Source organism: Octopus bimaculoides, chromosome 1 (assembly GCF_001194135.2).
Source record: "Octopus bimaculoides isolate UCB-OBI-ISO-001 chromosome 1, ASM119413v2, whole genome shotgun sequence".
In the NCBI taxonomy this organism is placed as follows: Eukaryota; Metazoa; Mollusca; class Cephalopoda; order Octopoda; family Octopodidae; genus Octopus; species Octopus bimaculoides.
The window spans coordinates 156,058,051-156,075,102 of NC_068981.1; the positions used below are offsets into that span (position 1 = coordinate 156,058,051).

Below are 17,052 nucleotides of genomic sequence, written 5' to 3' on the forward strand. Positions count from 1 at the left end.
GTGGGATGCAGGGTTGCTCTTAAATACAAAGACCCTCCCTGGTGAAGAATGTAGCCCCCAGCATAGACTAGTTATTAGTGACTTTAGACTCGAGGCCAGAAGGATGCCAAGAAGCAGACCAATCCAGAAAAGGATTTGGAAGCTAAAGAAGCCTTCACATGGTCAGAGACTTAGGGACATCCTCACTGAGAAATTTGATGAGGGAGGAAGAGCTACAGACTTCGGATATAGAGGGTAACTGGAAATTCCTACAGGACAGCCTACTGAGCACCACAGACCAAATCTGCAGGTGGTGTAAAGTCCATTCCAGATCTAGAGTAACGTGGTGGTGGATTAATACAGTAGACAAGGCCATTAAAGCAAAGAAACAGGCCTGGAAATCCTGGAAGAGTAGGGGTAGCAAAGAACTGTACCACATAGCCAGAAGGGAGGCTGGGCGACAGGTGTACATAGCCAAGGGAGAAGCAGAAGAGAAATTTGCCAATGTTCAGCGATGTGAGGACCAATGAACTGAAGTATTTCAGATTGCAAGACAGTATGTGAGAGAACATTGTGATTTCACAGGAGAGAAATGTGCCTGCATGGATGATGGTGCACTTGCTTTTAATGGTTCTGAAAAGAAAGGCTTGGAGAAGCCATTATGAAAGGCTGCTGAATGTGGAGTGCCTGCTAAATGTTGATCCAGTCAAGGCACCAGCTACCTGAATAGATAGCACCCTGGTAGATTAAGCAATTAAGGATATGAAGTTAGGAAAGCCCAGGGCCAATCAGGAATCACTGCTGAGATGTTTAAAATATCTGGTGGTGTGGGCCAGGGCCGAGTCACCCGTACTGAAAACCAGGTAGTTCACGAAGGAGACATACCCAATGACTGGCGTAGTAGCACCATAGTAAACTGCTACAAAGGTAAAGGTGATGCTTTAGATAGAAATAACTACAGGGGTATCAAACTGCTGAATCAAGTGATGAAGGTCACAGAGAGGGTCATAGACCAACTAATTAGGGAAAGAGTTTGCTTAAATGAGATGCAGTTCGGTCTTGTGCCTGGTAGAAGCACCACTGATGTTATATTCCTGGTACGGTAGCTGCAGGAGAAATATCTAGCCAAAGATAAACCCCTGTACTTGGCTTTTGACTTGGAGAAAGCCTTTGACAGGGTTCCACGATCCCTTATCTTGTGGGCGGTGCGGAAACTTGGGATTGACAAGTGGTTAATAAGAGCTGTACAGGGATGTTGTCAGTAAGGTAAGGGTTGGCAACAAGTGTAGCCAAGAATTCCAGGTAGAAGTAGGGGTTCACCAAGGATCAGCCCTCAGCCCCCTCTTATTCATCATAATCCTCCAGGCAATAACAAGAATTCAAGACAGGCTGCTCCTGGGAGCTCCTCTATGCTGATAGAACTAGAAGAAATTTCAGGTGTGGAAGCAAGGTTTAGAATCGAAGGGCCTTAGAGTCAATGTTGCAAAAACCAAAGTCCTAGTAAGTAGGAAGGTGAACACATCACAAACCCCTTCAGGTAGAAGGCCCTGCTTGATCTGTAGAAAAGGTGTAGGTAGAAACTCCATAAGATGTACCCAGTGTAAGCTATGGATGCATAAGAGGTGCAGCAACATCAAAGGAAGGTTAACCGGGAAGATAGCTTTTGTGTGCAGCAGATGCACAGGGGCAATAAACCCTGAAAATGCTCAGAAAACAGATTCCATCATGCCAGGGGAAGAAACTAGTAGTTGATAGCTTCCGCTACCTAGGAGATCAAGACTGTGGTTGGGGGTCGATGCTCAGAGATCGTTGCCACTAGAATAAGAATAGCCTGGGCAAACTTCAGAAAGCTCCTACCTCTACTGGTGACAAAGGGCCTTTCGCTCAGAGTGGAAGGTAGATTGTACGATTCATGTGTGCTAACTGCTATGCTACACAGCAGTGAAACATGGGCCGTGACTGCTGAAGACATGCGTAGGCTTGAAAGAAATGCAACTAGTATGATCCGCTGGATGTGTAATGTCAGTGTGCATAAATGACAGTGTAAGCGCCCTGAGAGAAAAGTTGGACATAAGAAGCATCAAATGTGGAGACAACTGCACTAGTATGGTCATGTGCTACATATGGATGAGGAGAGCTGTGTGAAGAAGTGTCAGTGTCACTTCCTAATAGTGGAAGGAACCCGTGGAAGAGGGAGACCCAGGAAGACATGGGATGAGGTAGTGAAGCAGGACCTTCGAATGTTGAGCCTCACAGAGGCAATGATGAAAGACTGGGACCTCTGGAGATATGCTGTGATTGAGAAAACCTGGCAAGGAAAGTGAGATCACAGCCGTCGCATAACCAGCCCATTTAAAAAGTACCTTTGAATTGTTGGGCGACATTTTGTGCCTGAGGAGATCTATTGAGTCAAGTAAATCAAAATCAAATCAAATGGAAAGTGTAGTTGTGGCCATTACCAGTGCTGGTGGCACGCGATAAACACCATTCATTCATGTGTGGGTTGCTGCCAGAGCTGCCTGACTGACTCCCTGTGCCGGTGGCACGTAAAAAGCGCCATCCGAACATGCTCGATGCCAGTGCCACCTCACTGGCTCCCGTGCCAGTGGCATGCAAAAAGCACCCACTACTCTCGGAGTGGTTGGCGTTAGGAAGGGCATCCAGCTGTAGAAATTTTGCCAGATCAGATTGGAGCCTGGTGAAGCCTCCTGGCTTACCAGTCTCCAGTCAAACCATCCAACCCATGCCAGCATGGAAAATGGACGTTAACGATGATGATGAGGTCTGGAAAGAGAGAAAGCATTTTAAAAGAGGAGAAAAAAAAAAAAAAATAACAGTTGATGATTAATTGATCCATCAGAACTTAAAAGCCTTTTTGTCAAAATAACGCAAAATTATGTCTCAAAAGCAGAAATAACATTACCTAACAGAAAAATACAACAGCTGTGAAGAGCTGTGTTTAGACATTAAATGTGTTAAGTGTTATTCAACCCACTGGCTCAACTGCAATATGGTAGTATTAGAAAATTAAATCAATAGTGTAAGCATAAATGTGTCAAAGTAATACAGTTAAACATACCAAGATTCTCACAGATTCTCTCCAGAGCATAATAAGTTTTTGTGAGACCATTGATATTTTGAGGGTTCTCTTGAAGTGTCTTTAACAGATTGTTAAAAAGCAAAGGAAGAAGATGTGGTGCCATATTGTTGATTTCAGGCTGAGATTAAAAGAACAATCAGAAAAGCAAAAGTGAATTAAAAACAAAAATAGAGAAAATGAGAACAACAAAAATAGTAAAAAAGTTGAAACTTTATTGCACTTCTTATTAAAAAAGAGGTTTATGTACAGGTGTCCCAAGAGTCACTGACTGGTTTCAATTTTTAATAACTTAACTTTACAAATAAATGTATAAAATGTTGACACAATATAAAGGACATAATGGAAATTAATGAGCAGAAGTCAAATTTTGCAACACCACTACATCACATATGAAAAATGCCATCACTTAAATGGAAGCCATTTTTGGCTTCGCACACCCATGCTCTTTCCAAAACTTGCACCATAACACCCTCAAGAATTTCAGACCCCACTTCTGATTTTTCTATTGATGTTCTCCAGTTGCACCAGGATCTACAGTTTGTTGATGTAAACCCTCTCTTTCAGGTATCCATGATTGAGACCTTTTTGCACCCAGCCATTCAAAGTAGACCTCACACATGGTTCCAGCAAGATGGGGCAACTGCTCATACTGCAAGAGAAACAATGCAGTTGCTACAGCAGTGCTTCGGAGAGAGAATAATCTCCTGCTATGGCAATGTCAACTGGCCCTCACATTCCCCAGACTTGACTAACCCGAAATTTTTCTTGTGGGGATACCTGAAAGAGAGGGTTTACAGCAATAAACCAGAGACCCTGGTGCAACTGAAGGAGAGCATCAAGGGAAATCAGAGAAGTAGGGTGTGAAACTCTTGAGGGTGTTATGGTGCAAGTTTCAGAAAGAGCATGGGCATGTGAAGCCGAAAATGGCTGCCATTTAAGCGATGTCATTTTTCGGTGTTGCAAAATTTGACTTATGCATATTAATTTCCATTATGTCCTTTAATTTGTATCAAAATTTCATGCATTTATTTGTAAGGTTAAGGAAGTTATTAAAAATTGATACCCATCGTTGACTTTTGGAACACCCTGTATAAATAATAGGCCTTAATTTGTATTTCACTGAATTAAAATTCTATTTAAGCAATAAGAGCCATTATATCGATTTTTGATGAGAATTGTGTTGAAACAAATCTCATTGTGTTGGGAGAGTCATTATGCCAATAATAATACACACATTGGTTCAATACTACTTTATTGTTTGTCAAATGTCTAATTAATTGTTTGTTTAATGTATTGGTTAAACAATCAATTGGTTGTTTACCAGTCAAAGTCCCTTCGTCAGAGTTCACGACCTTTTCAGTGACACTGACTCCCCCACCCACTCTCCAAGATCTGTCTGAGACTTGATCTTATGCTTGTTTGCTTAGAAGAGGAAGTATGGTTGAGAGCAAATGAAGAGCGCGTGCGCGTGTGCGTGTGCGTGTGTGTGCTTGGGCATGCAGTGTGGCAGTCTTTTTAATAAGTAAAAAATGTATATGCGGGCATGAGCATGTGTGTGTGTATGTACGCGTGCATGCTTGCCTGTCCATGTGTGCAGGTGTTTGTGTATAGTCACTGTTCATAGATATGTATTTGTATGGATTTCTTTGTCCTGCTAACATTTTTCTTGCACCTTAATCTGTAGCTATCTATGCCTACACATGTGCATGTGTATGGATGTGTAGTGGAAAAAAACATGATCACCATATACTTTACATATGGAAGTTTAGCAGTAAATGTGGTTAGATATGATTACCAAAATCCTTCAAGGCGATACCCCAGCATGGCCACAGCCCAATAACTGAAACCACTTTATGAATACTAAAGCAATAATCATATGAAAAGCAAGCCTTTGGTTACTTTCTGTGGGGTTATCACTGAACACGGCACCAAGGAATATGTCTGAAAATTTTGAAGCAAATGATTAAGCAACAATTGACAAATGCTGCCTTTGAATGTTAATGCAGCTGATAATGTTGGTATAGAGCAGGGGTTCCCAACCTTATTTTGCTTGTGGACCCCCTAAGAGCTATCTTATTGCCGCATGTAAATTTTTGGAATAAAATATTTCTTTGTAGGTCAGTAAAACTAACAATGAAACAATGTTATATTCGTAACAAATTTCAAATACAAATCTTGAGAATTTTAAAATATAGGTACCACTCTTAGTAAACAAAATTTATATATGGACCCACAAATTACAATTTTTTACTCATGGACCCCCTTAAAGCTTCTGTGGACCCCGGTTGGGATCCCTGGTATAGAGTAATCATCCTATACCTCACAACTGAATCATGAAAGATAAAACCTATGTCATTTTACTATTAACAAATCAAACATCTGAAGATATCAAAAACGATGACAAACTGATTTTGACAAACCTAGCTGACTGACTGACTAAATGATAAAGCAAACAGTTGATCAGTTAACTGGTTAAATGATTAACCAATTGACTAATAATGGTTGTAAATTTTAGCATGAGGCCAGCAGTTTCAGGGGAAGGGGAAGCTGATTATGTCAACCCTAGTGCTCAACTGGTACTTATTTTAACCTTGAAAGGATGATAGGCAAAGCCAACCTCAGTAGAATTTGAACTCAGAACACAAAGACAGATGAAATGTTGCTAAACATTTTGCCTGGTGTGTTAGTGATTCTGCTAGCTCAACACCTCAACCGATCGACTAATGATGATGATAAAGGAAGTGAAACAAGACCAGTAATAATAATCCTTTCTACTATAGGCACAAAGCCAGAAATTGGGAAGAGGGAGATAGTCAATTACATCACCCCAAGTACTCAACTAGTACTTAATTTATCAATGCCAAAAGGATGAAAGCAAAGTCAACCTCGGCGGAATTTGAACTCAGAACATAGTGACAGGCGAAATACCGCTATGCATTTTGCCTGATGTGCGAACAATTCGGCCAGCTTGCCATCTTAGCACCAGTAATAATAAAGGAAGTGAAATAGAACCAGTCTAATAATAACAACCAGTGTATTTCTTTATAATTGGCATAATGACCCTCTCATGACAAAAAAAAAATCGGTTTCAACATGAGTTCACATCAAGAATCTTACAAACCAAATACAGAAACAAGTATTGTATCTTTACTTATAAAATAGCAACCTAAGTTCCTCCTTACCTGAAGATATTCGGCAAACCTTCCAAGTGCAAAAAAGGCTGCATTCTTCACACAACCTTCATTATCTTCCATTCCTTGACATACACAACTAACAAATGACTGAAGATGGCTAAAAAATAGAACATCAAGTTGGAGATTTGCTTATTACAATTGAAATATCTTAATTTTCTTTATAGATTCAATCATGTATACAATGATAACAATACAATTACAACATCAATTATAACATCACAGTGTGTGTGTGTGTGTGTGTGTGTGTGTGTGTGTGTGTGTGTAAATAATGGTCTATAATAAAACAGTTATGGCTCACTATTATATAGAGGTACATAACAATAGCAGTGATTCTAAGTAGACATGAACTAAAATGGCTGGAAATTAAAGGCAACTTCTACAGAAAAGACTACTTTGATGAAGGCATTTGTAAAAAAATAAATTGATTTAAAAAAATTACTTTGTATCAAGAAACAAAGATAACTTTTAGTTTATTATGAAATAAATAAAAATTGAATGAGGTGAGGAGCAGTGAATGATCATATTTTCAAATATTTACTGATATAGAGAAACTAAGATATAGAAATAGTCATAGTTGAATACGGGTGGAACTTTTTACCTTATACAAGGCATACACTATTTAACAACCTTAACAGTTTCATCCTAGGAGAAAACCCATTTGCACAAATAGCATAAAACTTACTTGTTAATGATATATTCGCTGCAACCTTCTGCAATCATTGCGAGACTTGTGTAAGCTGCTCTTCGACGGAATTTATCTGGGCTTTTCAAAGCATTTTCTACCAATGGAAGCTAAAATAAATTGTTTTATTCAGCATCTTTTGAAACTATTCTGAAGTTAAACAATTGAAATTAGTAATTGCTCCATTTACTTTGAACAAATCTAAGAAAAAAAATCATAGAAATTGCTCAATTCAGAAATGTTCTTTTTTTACTTTGATTCTAAGAGGATAGACTTCTAGGAGCAAATAGTTTTATTATTGAATGCTACATACAGTACCAACAACTAACATATGCAATTGACAGTAAATACAATGACTTACCATTAATTTAGAAATTCAAAATAGCAAATGCAATTTCCTTAATGCATCTGTTTGATAAGATGAGAACTGAGGATTTGATGGGAATCCTGGGGTTGGAGGAATCGGTGGAATGGTTGGCAAAAGCAAATGGAGTGAAGTAGTATGGCCATGTGTTGAGGAGGGATGAAGAGCATGTTCTGAGGAGAGCAATTGCATTTGAGGTAAATGGAGCGTGAAGTAGACTGAGGGACAGGTGGAGGAGAAGATTGGGAGGGTTGGTTTGAAAAAGGAGGACACCCAAAACCAGGCGAGATGGTGTGAGGGCAGTTGCTATGGCATTGAGGAAGATCCAGCCATCCCCATTAACAGGGATAAAACCCGGATTTAAAACACTGGCTGATCTTTACAACTTAATTTTATTCTACATAACATTAAGGATAGAAAAATTTGAATACATATTTGGCTTATGTTTCACTGATGTTAGCTACTAAATTAATCTGACCCAAGATACATAACTCTACTTCAGTTTTATAGACTAAACAAAAAACAGGCTTCTTAGTTTAAAGTTGAGTGGTTAGCAGTGTGAAAGACATACAGCTACAATTGCAGCTGTTTCGACAACTAAACTTACCATCCATCCATCCAGGCATAGAAAAATGGGCAAAAAACAAGGGAAAAAAGTGTTTTTGAGCTAAGAAACTTTTAAGATATTAAGAAACTTACCAATTTGGAAATAACTTTTTCTGGTGGTAAATGTAAAGCTAAGGTATCAATGACCTGAAACAAAGAATAAATGGTAAACTTAAAACAGAAACACACATTCAACAATTTTATAAAGAGTTCTGAGTACAACAAGTTGTGGGATTATCAAATATATTCATCATCATTTAATGTCCATTATTCATGCTGGCATGGGTTGGACAGTTTGACCAGGGCTGGCAAGCTGAGAGGCTGCACCAGACGCTAATCTGATTTGACATGGTTTCTATGGCTGGATGTCCTTCCTAATACCAAGCACTCAGAGTGGAACAGGTGCCAAAATGTACAGAATTAAAAGATTTGTCTTGCATTGTACAACTTTTCTTTTCAATGGCATTAAAGATACTGAAACTCAGGCATACATCAGGCTTTGGCCCACAGTTTCACCATCGCCTCCCTCTGCTTTTTCTATCATTACTACAAAGGCCTCTGTTCCTCAGAGTTAGCTAGAGTTGTATCATCTTCAATCAGATATTCTCGACTCATTTGTTGATCTTCCACTCACCATCCCTGTTGTAGCCAACACCACCGACCCATTACAATACCCAATCCTTCCTTCCCAGAACATCATTTCTATGGAATTGTCTCCTTGATGTCTTTTCCTTTGCACAGGTACTAACTTGCAATAATTCAAAAGGAACATCAATAGAATCAATTTCAGTCTAAAAGGGCTTGTGTTTGTACAACAAAATATCAAATGTTCTGTATCCATTAAACATTAACAGCGGCCTAGTTTGTCAACAGGTAGGCACAAGCTCTAAGAAGGTGTCTCTTAGGTCTTGAGCCAAGATCAACAGAAACAGGTTAGATTATATGAACAAACCTGAGCAGCATATCTGGTTGGTGTATCTGCTTCTTCATCATTTTCTTCCATAATATCAAACTCATCATCCGTTTCAGCACAAATCTCTTCAAATATTACATTCATAATCAACACATTGAAATTCTTTTTCAGAATAGCCTGAATTAGAAGAAAAATAAAATGCAAATTCTCAAAGTGTTGAAAATTTATTACATCATGGTAGTTATTTTCACTATTTAAAATACACACAAAGCTACTAAGATATTCACTTCTTTAGTCCTTTTTAATAATTTTAATTTTTCAATCTACTTAATTGTATGTCAGTGAAGAAACAGTAGAGTAAGAGAGAATGGATCATAGACTTACAATTTAAGACTTTCATGAAATCAAATAATACATAATCACATTTTTAAGGACAAAACTAAAATGCACATATACTATGAAATCTGAAATAACAGTTTAAACAAATATCAGATTTTTCTTTTTGTATATTTTAGTTATTTCACATTTTCCAGTAATATTTGCAAGGAATATAAGTCTAGTCAAGAAAAGAAACACTTGTGTTCAGCATGGAAGTAACTAGAACATCAAGTAGGAATGCACTCTTGCAATCATGACTAGAAATCAAAAGCCATTGTCCTGATAAGTCTACAATGGAGCACTGTTTCATGTATCAAGCCTACCTTGATTAAGTAGACCTATGACCAAAAGGATTCTAACTATGGCTTTCAAATTTTTATTTTCAAGCATAGCAAAAACCAATATATTTTTTTTTTAAGCAAGAAGATTTGATTTGAAAGATTTGGCTGCTATTTCTAGCAGCTCGATTGACTAGAGGCTCCATCATCTAACTTGAAACTAAGAGAATATAAAGATGAGCAACAGATTTGTAATTCCTCTATTATATATATGTGGAGAATGAATGGGAGGAGGAGAGCCTACCAAATGTTGACCCAGTTGAGGGACCAGCTACCCGAATCGAAAGCACCCTGGTAGATTAAGCAATTAAAGATATGAAGTCAGGAAAAGTCCAGGGCCCATCAGGAATCACTGCTGAGATCCTTAAAATATCTGGTGGTGTGGGTTATGATCTAGTCACCCACACTGTAAACCAGGTAGTTCACGAAGGAGACATACCCAATGACTGGAGTAGCAGCTCCATAGAAAACTGCTACAAAGGTAAAGGTGATGCTTTAGATAGAAATAACTACAGGGGGTATCAAACTGCTGGATCAGGTGATGAAGGTCACGGAGAGGGTCATAGCCCAACTAATTAGGGAGAGAGTCTGCTTAGATGAGATGCAGTTTGGTTTTGTGCCAGGCAGAAGCACTACTGATGCTATATTTCTGGTAAAACAATTGCAAGAGAAATTCCTAGCCAAAGATAAACCTCTGTACTTGGCTTTTGTTGACTTGGAGAAAGCCTTTGATGTGGTCCCCTGATCCCTTATCTGGCAGGCGATGCAGAAACTAGGGATAGACAAACGGCTAATAAGAGCTGTATAGTAAGGTAAGGGTCAGCAGCGAGTATTGTGAAGAATTCCGAGTAGAAGTAGGGGTTCACCAAGGACCAGTCCTCAGTCCCCTCTTATTCCTCATAGTCCTACAGGCTATAACAGAGGAATTCAAGACGGAGCTCCCAAGGGCAGCCTCTCTATGCTGATGACCTTGCTCTAATAGCGGAATCACTACCAGAACTAGAAGAAATTTCAGGTGTGGAAGCAAAGTTTAGAAACAAAGGGTCTTAGAGTCAATGTTGCAAAAACCGAAATCATAGTAAGTAGGAAGGTGAACAAATCACAAACCCCTTCAATCTGTAGAAAAAGTGTAGGTAGAAACTCCATAAGCAGCATCACAGTCAGGACTTCACGTACCCATAACTGGCTCAGCATCATGGCCGCAACTTCTTGATACAGTATTTCAACTAACGTGTATGACTAACTACAAAATGGTATTATTCATTTTGTGTCTATGAACTTTCTTGTCACTTAAATGGCTATTGACTCTTTCACTGTCATCATCTTCATTGCCATCCTTATACTTTAACACGAGCATACATCTACGCTTACACACATACATTTTGCTCTCACGACTGCCTGTACACACACAGGTTAACATATCAAATCTTCAAAATCATTCTACGCAGTTGTATCTCCTTTTCCATATGACAAATAAATGGTTCTATCAATTTTCACTTTTACTGTAACGGCTGTGTAATGTGGTACTAGAGAGCCATTCTCATCACCTCACATCGCACAGCCCATTACAGATTAATCAGTTCTTCAAAGAAGTAAACACCTTACCTTCTTCTTCAAGGTTATAAGGAGCTTAATGGTGCTCATTGCTTTCACTCTAATCATATTTTCCAAATCTTTCCTGGGTATTATCTAAAAAAAATAATAAATCTGGTTTAATACCAAAAGTATGCTTCTAGAAGATGCAGATTTAACTTTATGTATCACACACATTATATTCAAATCAAAACTACTCCAAAATCCATTCATTTAAAATATCTATTAAATGTATTAAGTTTTCCAGTTTCAGCCTTTCTGAATGAACCAATTATGGTTGATTAAAGCTAATATTCAATATTTCACATGACCACATGGATAAGTTGTGGCACTTTTAGTTAAATAAAAAGTACAAGTGTGGCTGTATGGTTATGAAGCTTACTTCTCAATCACATGGCCTTGGGTTCAGTCTCACTGCAGAGCATCTTGGCTAGGTGTCTACAGCCCTGGGTTGACCAAAGCCTTGTGAGTGGATTTGGTAGACAGAAACTGAAAGAAACCCATTGCATAGATATGGGTATGTATGAGTGTGTATACCCTTGGCTTGACAGTATACAATGGTTGTAAACCAGCATCACCATCATACAAGCTATGGTGTTCCTTCCCAGTCTTCGGTAGAAAACATGTCCTGGCCATGGGAAATATACACTTGCTTGGAAATGGGTGAGGGTTGTCAACAGACAGGGCAGCCCAAAACAGAAAATGTGTTTTGACAAATTTTGTCTGATTGATGCATGCATGGAAAAATGGATGCAAGATGATGGTGATGAAGAGAAAATTAAAACAAAGTAGAATTAAACTTTTCACATGCTTTTGCTCACCTCTAAACAGAGTTGCACAAGATTTTTCAAATAAGGGACAACAATTGCTACTTCAAATTCAAGCAGACTGTCAAATAATTCCATGCTTTCGCATGCCCATTCCTGGAAAAAAAAAAAAAAAATTAGCAGAAAGGAAATTGTCTTTGGAATAACAAAAAAAGTCAATTGTATGAAAATGTCTCTGGACAAAGAACAGACCATGTTTGAATGGAGGAAGGGGAGGAGAACAAACAACTTGTTAGAAAAAAGTGAACAGTCTTCACATTAATCACAAAATTTGAATGATTTAGTTACACCATTGTGATACTAGACTTAATAAAGTTACAAAACCTGCTACATGATTTAAAGTCATTATATAAAGTATAAGGTGTTCTTTACTTTTCATTAATCTGAACAGAACAAGTACAGATTTAAAGACTGTTACATTAAAGATGATGTCAACATCAAACTTAGTATGCTTACTTAGGTGAACTACATTCATCTGAATGCAGTAAATTACTCACTGGAAAAAATCATGATTCTCATTACATATAAATAGCTTTAACCCTTTAGCATTTAAACTGGTTATATTTGGCCCAAATATTCTATTTATTTTATGTTCAAAATAGCTAGATACAGTCTCTCATACCTATGATACAATGTCAGTCTACTCATAAAAAAATAAGCAATCACTTAATGAAAATCTTGAAGCTACAGATAATGCACGATTAATTCAAAACTATATCACTAAATAAGTATTACATTTGATAGTAATCTGAATGCTAAAGGGTTAAATTACATCAGAAAATTTAATATGTCAAGCACTTTATACAGATGACATTTCTAATTTAATTTTTTACTCATTTTCTGCACCTACATAGGCGAGATGGATTCTTTCCAGTACAATTGTAATTGCTTGGTCTAGGGTAGACCTATGTTCAAAGGAACTCCAGCTGCGACTACCATGAATTCTTATAGTTTCAGAAATATTGCATCTACAACTACATTATCCAAGGGCTTTCTATTTTAAAGACAGAAAAGTGTCATCTAAGGGAGAAATAAGATGTTATTTCAAGCAGACTGAGTGACCGCTAAAAATCCCCACCTTTTTTTTTTTACATCAATCAGCTGGTTAATTCAACAAAGGTTCTGAAGTAGAGAATACTTTTATCTTGTAATAATTATGATGTTCATTTATTTAAAACAATTTCAGAGTAAAACAGTTACAAGTTAATAAGAATAAGATTAAATAAAGCATACTTGATTTTCAGCAAGCAATTTCTTTACAACTTCTATCACAGGAGGAATAAGTTTCTGTACTTGTTTCTGAAATATATAACCATACATTAGAAACAGAATAATGTAAGTTTCACTACTACATTATTCTTTTCATATATTCTTTATTTTTTTTTCATAAAGGTGTAGCAATGTCTGAAACAAACTGTTATTATACAGATCATTTTGCAAATATAGAGATGCTTGATTTATAACCGATAACAGTTAGACTAACATATTTAATTAGTAGTTTTGTTTTACTGTTAATATACAATGTACCATGCATGTTTGTGTGCATACTTTTAGAAACCAGAATAAGAGAAAAAGAGAAGGCAAAACAAGAGAGAAAAAGAGACAAAACAGGACAGTTTTAAGAAGAGGTGTGCAAGAGAGACAAATGCACTGGTATGGTCATGTGATGCATATGGACAAGGACAGCTGTGTAAAGAAGTGCTGGTGCCTAACAGTGGAGGGAATCTGTGGTAGAAGTAGACCCAGGAAGACATGGGATGAGGTGGTGAAGCATGATCTCCGAACTTTGGGCCTCACAGAGGCAATGACTAGTGACCGAGACTTTTAGCATTATGTTGTGCTTGAGAAGACCCATCAAGCCAAATAAAATCACAGTTGTGGCAGATACTAGTGTCACACATGTTGTGTTGGGCTTCAGAGACCAGGACTGAGACCATTTGGCATTATGCCGTGCTTGAGAAGACCCATCAAGCCAAGTAAAATTGCAGTTGTGGCAGATACCGGTGTCAGGCAAATGGTATGTAAAAGCACCCATTACACTCTAGGAGTGATTAGCATTAGGAAGGGGAACCAGCTGTAGAAACCATGCCAAAACAGATTGGAGTCTGGTGCAGCCTTCCTGGTCAAACCATCCAACCTATGCCAGCATGGACAATGGATGTTAAATGATGATGTACTATGGACTTGTAAATAACAGAATAACTTTTTATGTCAATCAACAGTCATTGTGATTCATTGAGTTCAAATACAACTAAAGTTCACACCAACCTTCATTTCCCTTATGTTCATGAAAAAAAGTAATTGCTATACTTTGAAATCAATTCAAACAATTACACTCCTGTTTTGTAAACGTTGACCTAAAGCTATCATCAGAGCCACTAAAGAGGTCACTATAGTAGAACACTACATTAAATATTTATTTTCATTCATCTTGATTGTGAGCTGAAATACCGAGGGTGTCAATTTTAAACTGTCATTATTATAGTCTGGTAACCACCATGAGATTGTTCAGGTGACAGTGGACAATTCGTGGCACTCCGTCGGTTATGACGACGAGGGATCCAGTCGATCTGATCAATGGAACAGCCTGCTCATGTAATTAACATATTAGTGGTTGAGCACTCCAGATACATGTACCCTTAACGTAGTTCTGAGAGAGATTCAGCAATACAGTGTGTGACAAGGCTGGCCCTTTGTAATACAGGTACAACAGAAACAGGAAGAAAGAGAGGAAGCTGTGGTGAAAGAGAACAGCAGGGTTCGCCACCCCACTTGCCGGAGCCTTATGGGGCTTTAGGTGTTTGCACTCAATAAACACTCAACGCCTGGTCTAGGAATCGAAACCGCGATCCCACCACTGCGAGTCGGCTGCTCTAACCATTGAGCCATTGCACCTCTACAGTGGACAATTAACCAGTACACTTACACACCATCGACTTACAGAACAGCAACGCTTTGCTATATATTTTAACATGAAAAACAGAACATTATATATTTACTGATAAAGTTGCAATGTTTGTAATAAAAAGTTTTGTGTCTAGCCAAGTACAGTTAATGTTACATTTCATATATAATGTCCACAAAGATTGTGGGAGCTCCATTCATTTGAGATCACAGTCTGAGAACAAGGGTACATGACGAATGTTAAAGTGCCCCAGCATGGCCACAGCTCATGAGCTGAAACTAGATAAAATGAAAATGAAAAAATGAAATATAAAATGAAATTTTAAAAAGCTATGTCACATTGAAATGTTTGTGCATGTGTGCAAGATAACTGTCAGAAACTTTTCGTAACTTACCATTTCATCATCACCAGTTATGATGACAAGTTCTGAGAGAGTGCTGGAAATATCAAAGAAAATTTATAATAAATTTTAAAACAAGACAAAAAGTAACAGAGTATTGTATAAGAAAATGAACAAGGAAATGGGTTTAATGAAAACACAACAGCAGTTTGATGTTCTACAGAAATTCACACACCACACTCAAAATTAAATGAACCATGACTGATGGCAAAAAAAGGTTAATTTCTTTACAAAACAAAGTAGCGCATTAACACATCAACACTAATAATAGGGAACAAAAAGACATTAATTTTAGCTTTTATGATTTTTAAATATTTTGATATTTCATTTCATCATCATCATCATTTTCGTTTAACATCCGCTTTCCATGGACGATTTGACTGAGTACTGATGAAACCAGATGGCTACACCAGGCTCCAATCTGATTTGGCAGAGTTTCTACAGCTGGATGCCCTTCCTAACGCCAACCACTCAGAGAGTGTAGTGGGTGCTTTTACGTGTCACCCGCACGAAGGCCAGTCAGGCGGTACTGGCAATGGCCACTCTCAAAATGGTGCAATTTATGTGCCACACGCACAGGAGCCAGTCCAGGGGCACTGGCAACGATCTCGCTCGAAAATCCCACGAAGGCCAGCCAGGCGGCCCTGACAGTGGTCACACTCAAAATGGTGCATTTCATGTGTCACCTGCACAAGAGCCAGTCCAGGGGCACTGGCAACGATCTTGATCGAAAATCCCACGAAGGCCAGCCAGGCGGCACTGGCAACGGCCACGCCCAAAATGGTGCATTTCATGTGTCGCCCGCACATGAGCCAGTCCAGGGGCACTAACAAATCAGACAGAACAGTTGTAGTGAAATAGAATCTGATGAAACTAGTGCTGGTCTACATCAGTAAATGAATACCAGAAAAGTTCACGAAGTGGTTTTACTTTAATCATTTAGCATTCAGATGACTCAGTCAAATGAAATGTTTATTTATTCACAATGTTTTAAATCAAAATAATGTTATCTTGAAGCCTCAAAATTTCAATGATATGATTGTTTAGTTTATATTTAAAACATTGTAAGTTAAGTGTGAGAGGTTGGATCTGGTTGGTTTAAATGCTGAGGGTTAAAGGCTCTTTCATATGTTCATTTAACATGCTTTTTTCCTATGCTTGCATGGGCTGAGTGGAGACCTCATAACACGCATGATGCTCAAAATAAAACACAAAATATCACCTTTGAAATGATAAAACTAGAGGCAAGCAATGTAAAAAATGCATGGCAAATAAGAATTCCAATTTCATGCTGCTTTTAAAATCTTAGTGTGGCTGTGTACTAACACAAATATTTATTCAAAAATATTCTATCCCCAACATCTTAATTACTACAAACTCTCCAATGGCATACTGAAAAGTAGTTTTTTTTCAATAGTTCACAAGTTGTAAGCAATACACTAAACAGACAAACCAATCAGATCATCATCATCATCGTTTAATGTCCGCTTTCCATGCTAGCATGGGTTGGACGATTTGACTGAGGACTGGTGAAACCGGATGGCAACACCAGGCTCCAATCTAATTTGGCAGAGTTTCTACAGCTGGATGCCCTTACTAACGCCAACCACTCAGAGAGTGTAGTGGGTGCTTTTACGTGTCAGCCGCACGAAAACGGCCACGCTCGAAATGGTGTCTTTTATGTGCCACCGCACAAGAGCCAGTCCAGGGGCACTGGCAACAATCTCACTCGAAAACCCTACAAAGGCCAGTCAGGCGGTACTGGCAACGGTC

General features: G+C 38.2%; 1 protein-coding gene across 1 annotated transcript in view; it reads right to left on the bottom strand.

The window, feature by feature from the left end:
- Positions 1 to 15,310, bottom strand: part of LOC106868440 (importin-4) — a 43,372-nt gene extending 28,062 nt beyond the window's left edge. Inside the window, exons 1-9 of the mRNA XM_014913716.2 lie at positions 15,274 to 15,310; positions 13,208 to 13,273; positions 11,969 to 12,070; positions 11,160 to 11,243; positions 8,878 to 9,015; positions 8,019 to 8,072; positions 6,956 to 7,065; positions 6,262 to 6,370; positions 3,059 to 3,197 (exon numbers count right to left, since the gene is read on the bottom strand). Of these exons, the coding sequence (XP_014769202.1) occupies positions 3,059 to 3,197; positions 6,262 to 6,370; positions 6,956 to 7,065; positions 8,019 to 8,072; positions 8,878 to 9,015; positions 11,160 to 11,243; positions 11,969 to 12,070; positions 13,208 to 13,273; positions 15,274 to 15,276 (805 nt within the window). The 5' untranslated portion in view covers positions 15,277 to 15,310. The remainder of the gene's footprint in view (positions 1 to 3,058; positions 3,198 to 6,261; positions 6,371 to 6,955; positions 7,066 to 8,018; positions 8,073 to 8,877; positions 9,016 to 11,159; positions 11,244 to 11,968; positions 12,071 to 13,207; positions 13,274 to 15,273) is intronic.
- Between the last annotated feature and the right edge of the window lie 1,742 nt (positions 15,311 to 17,052).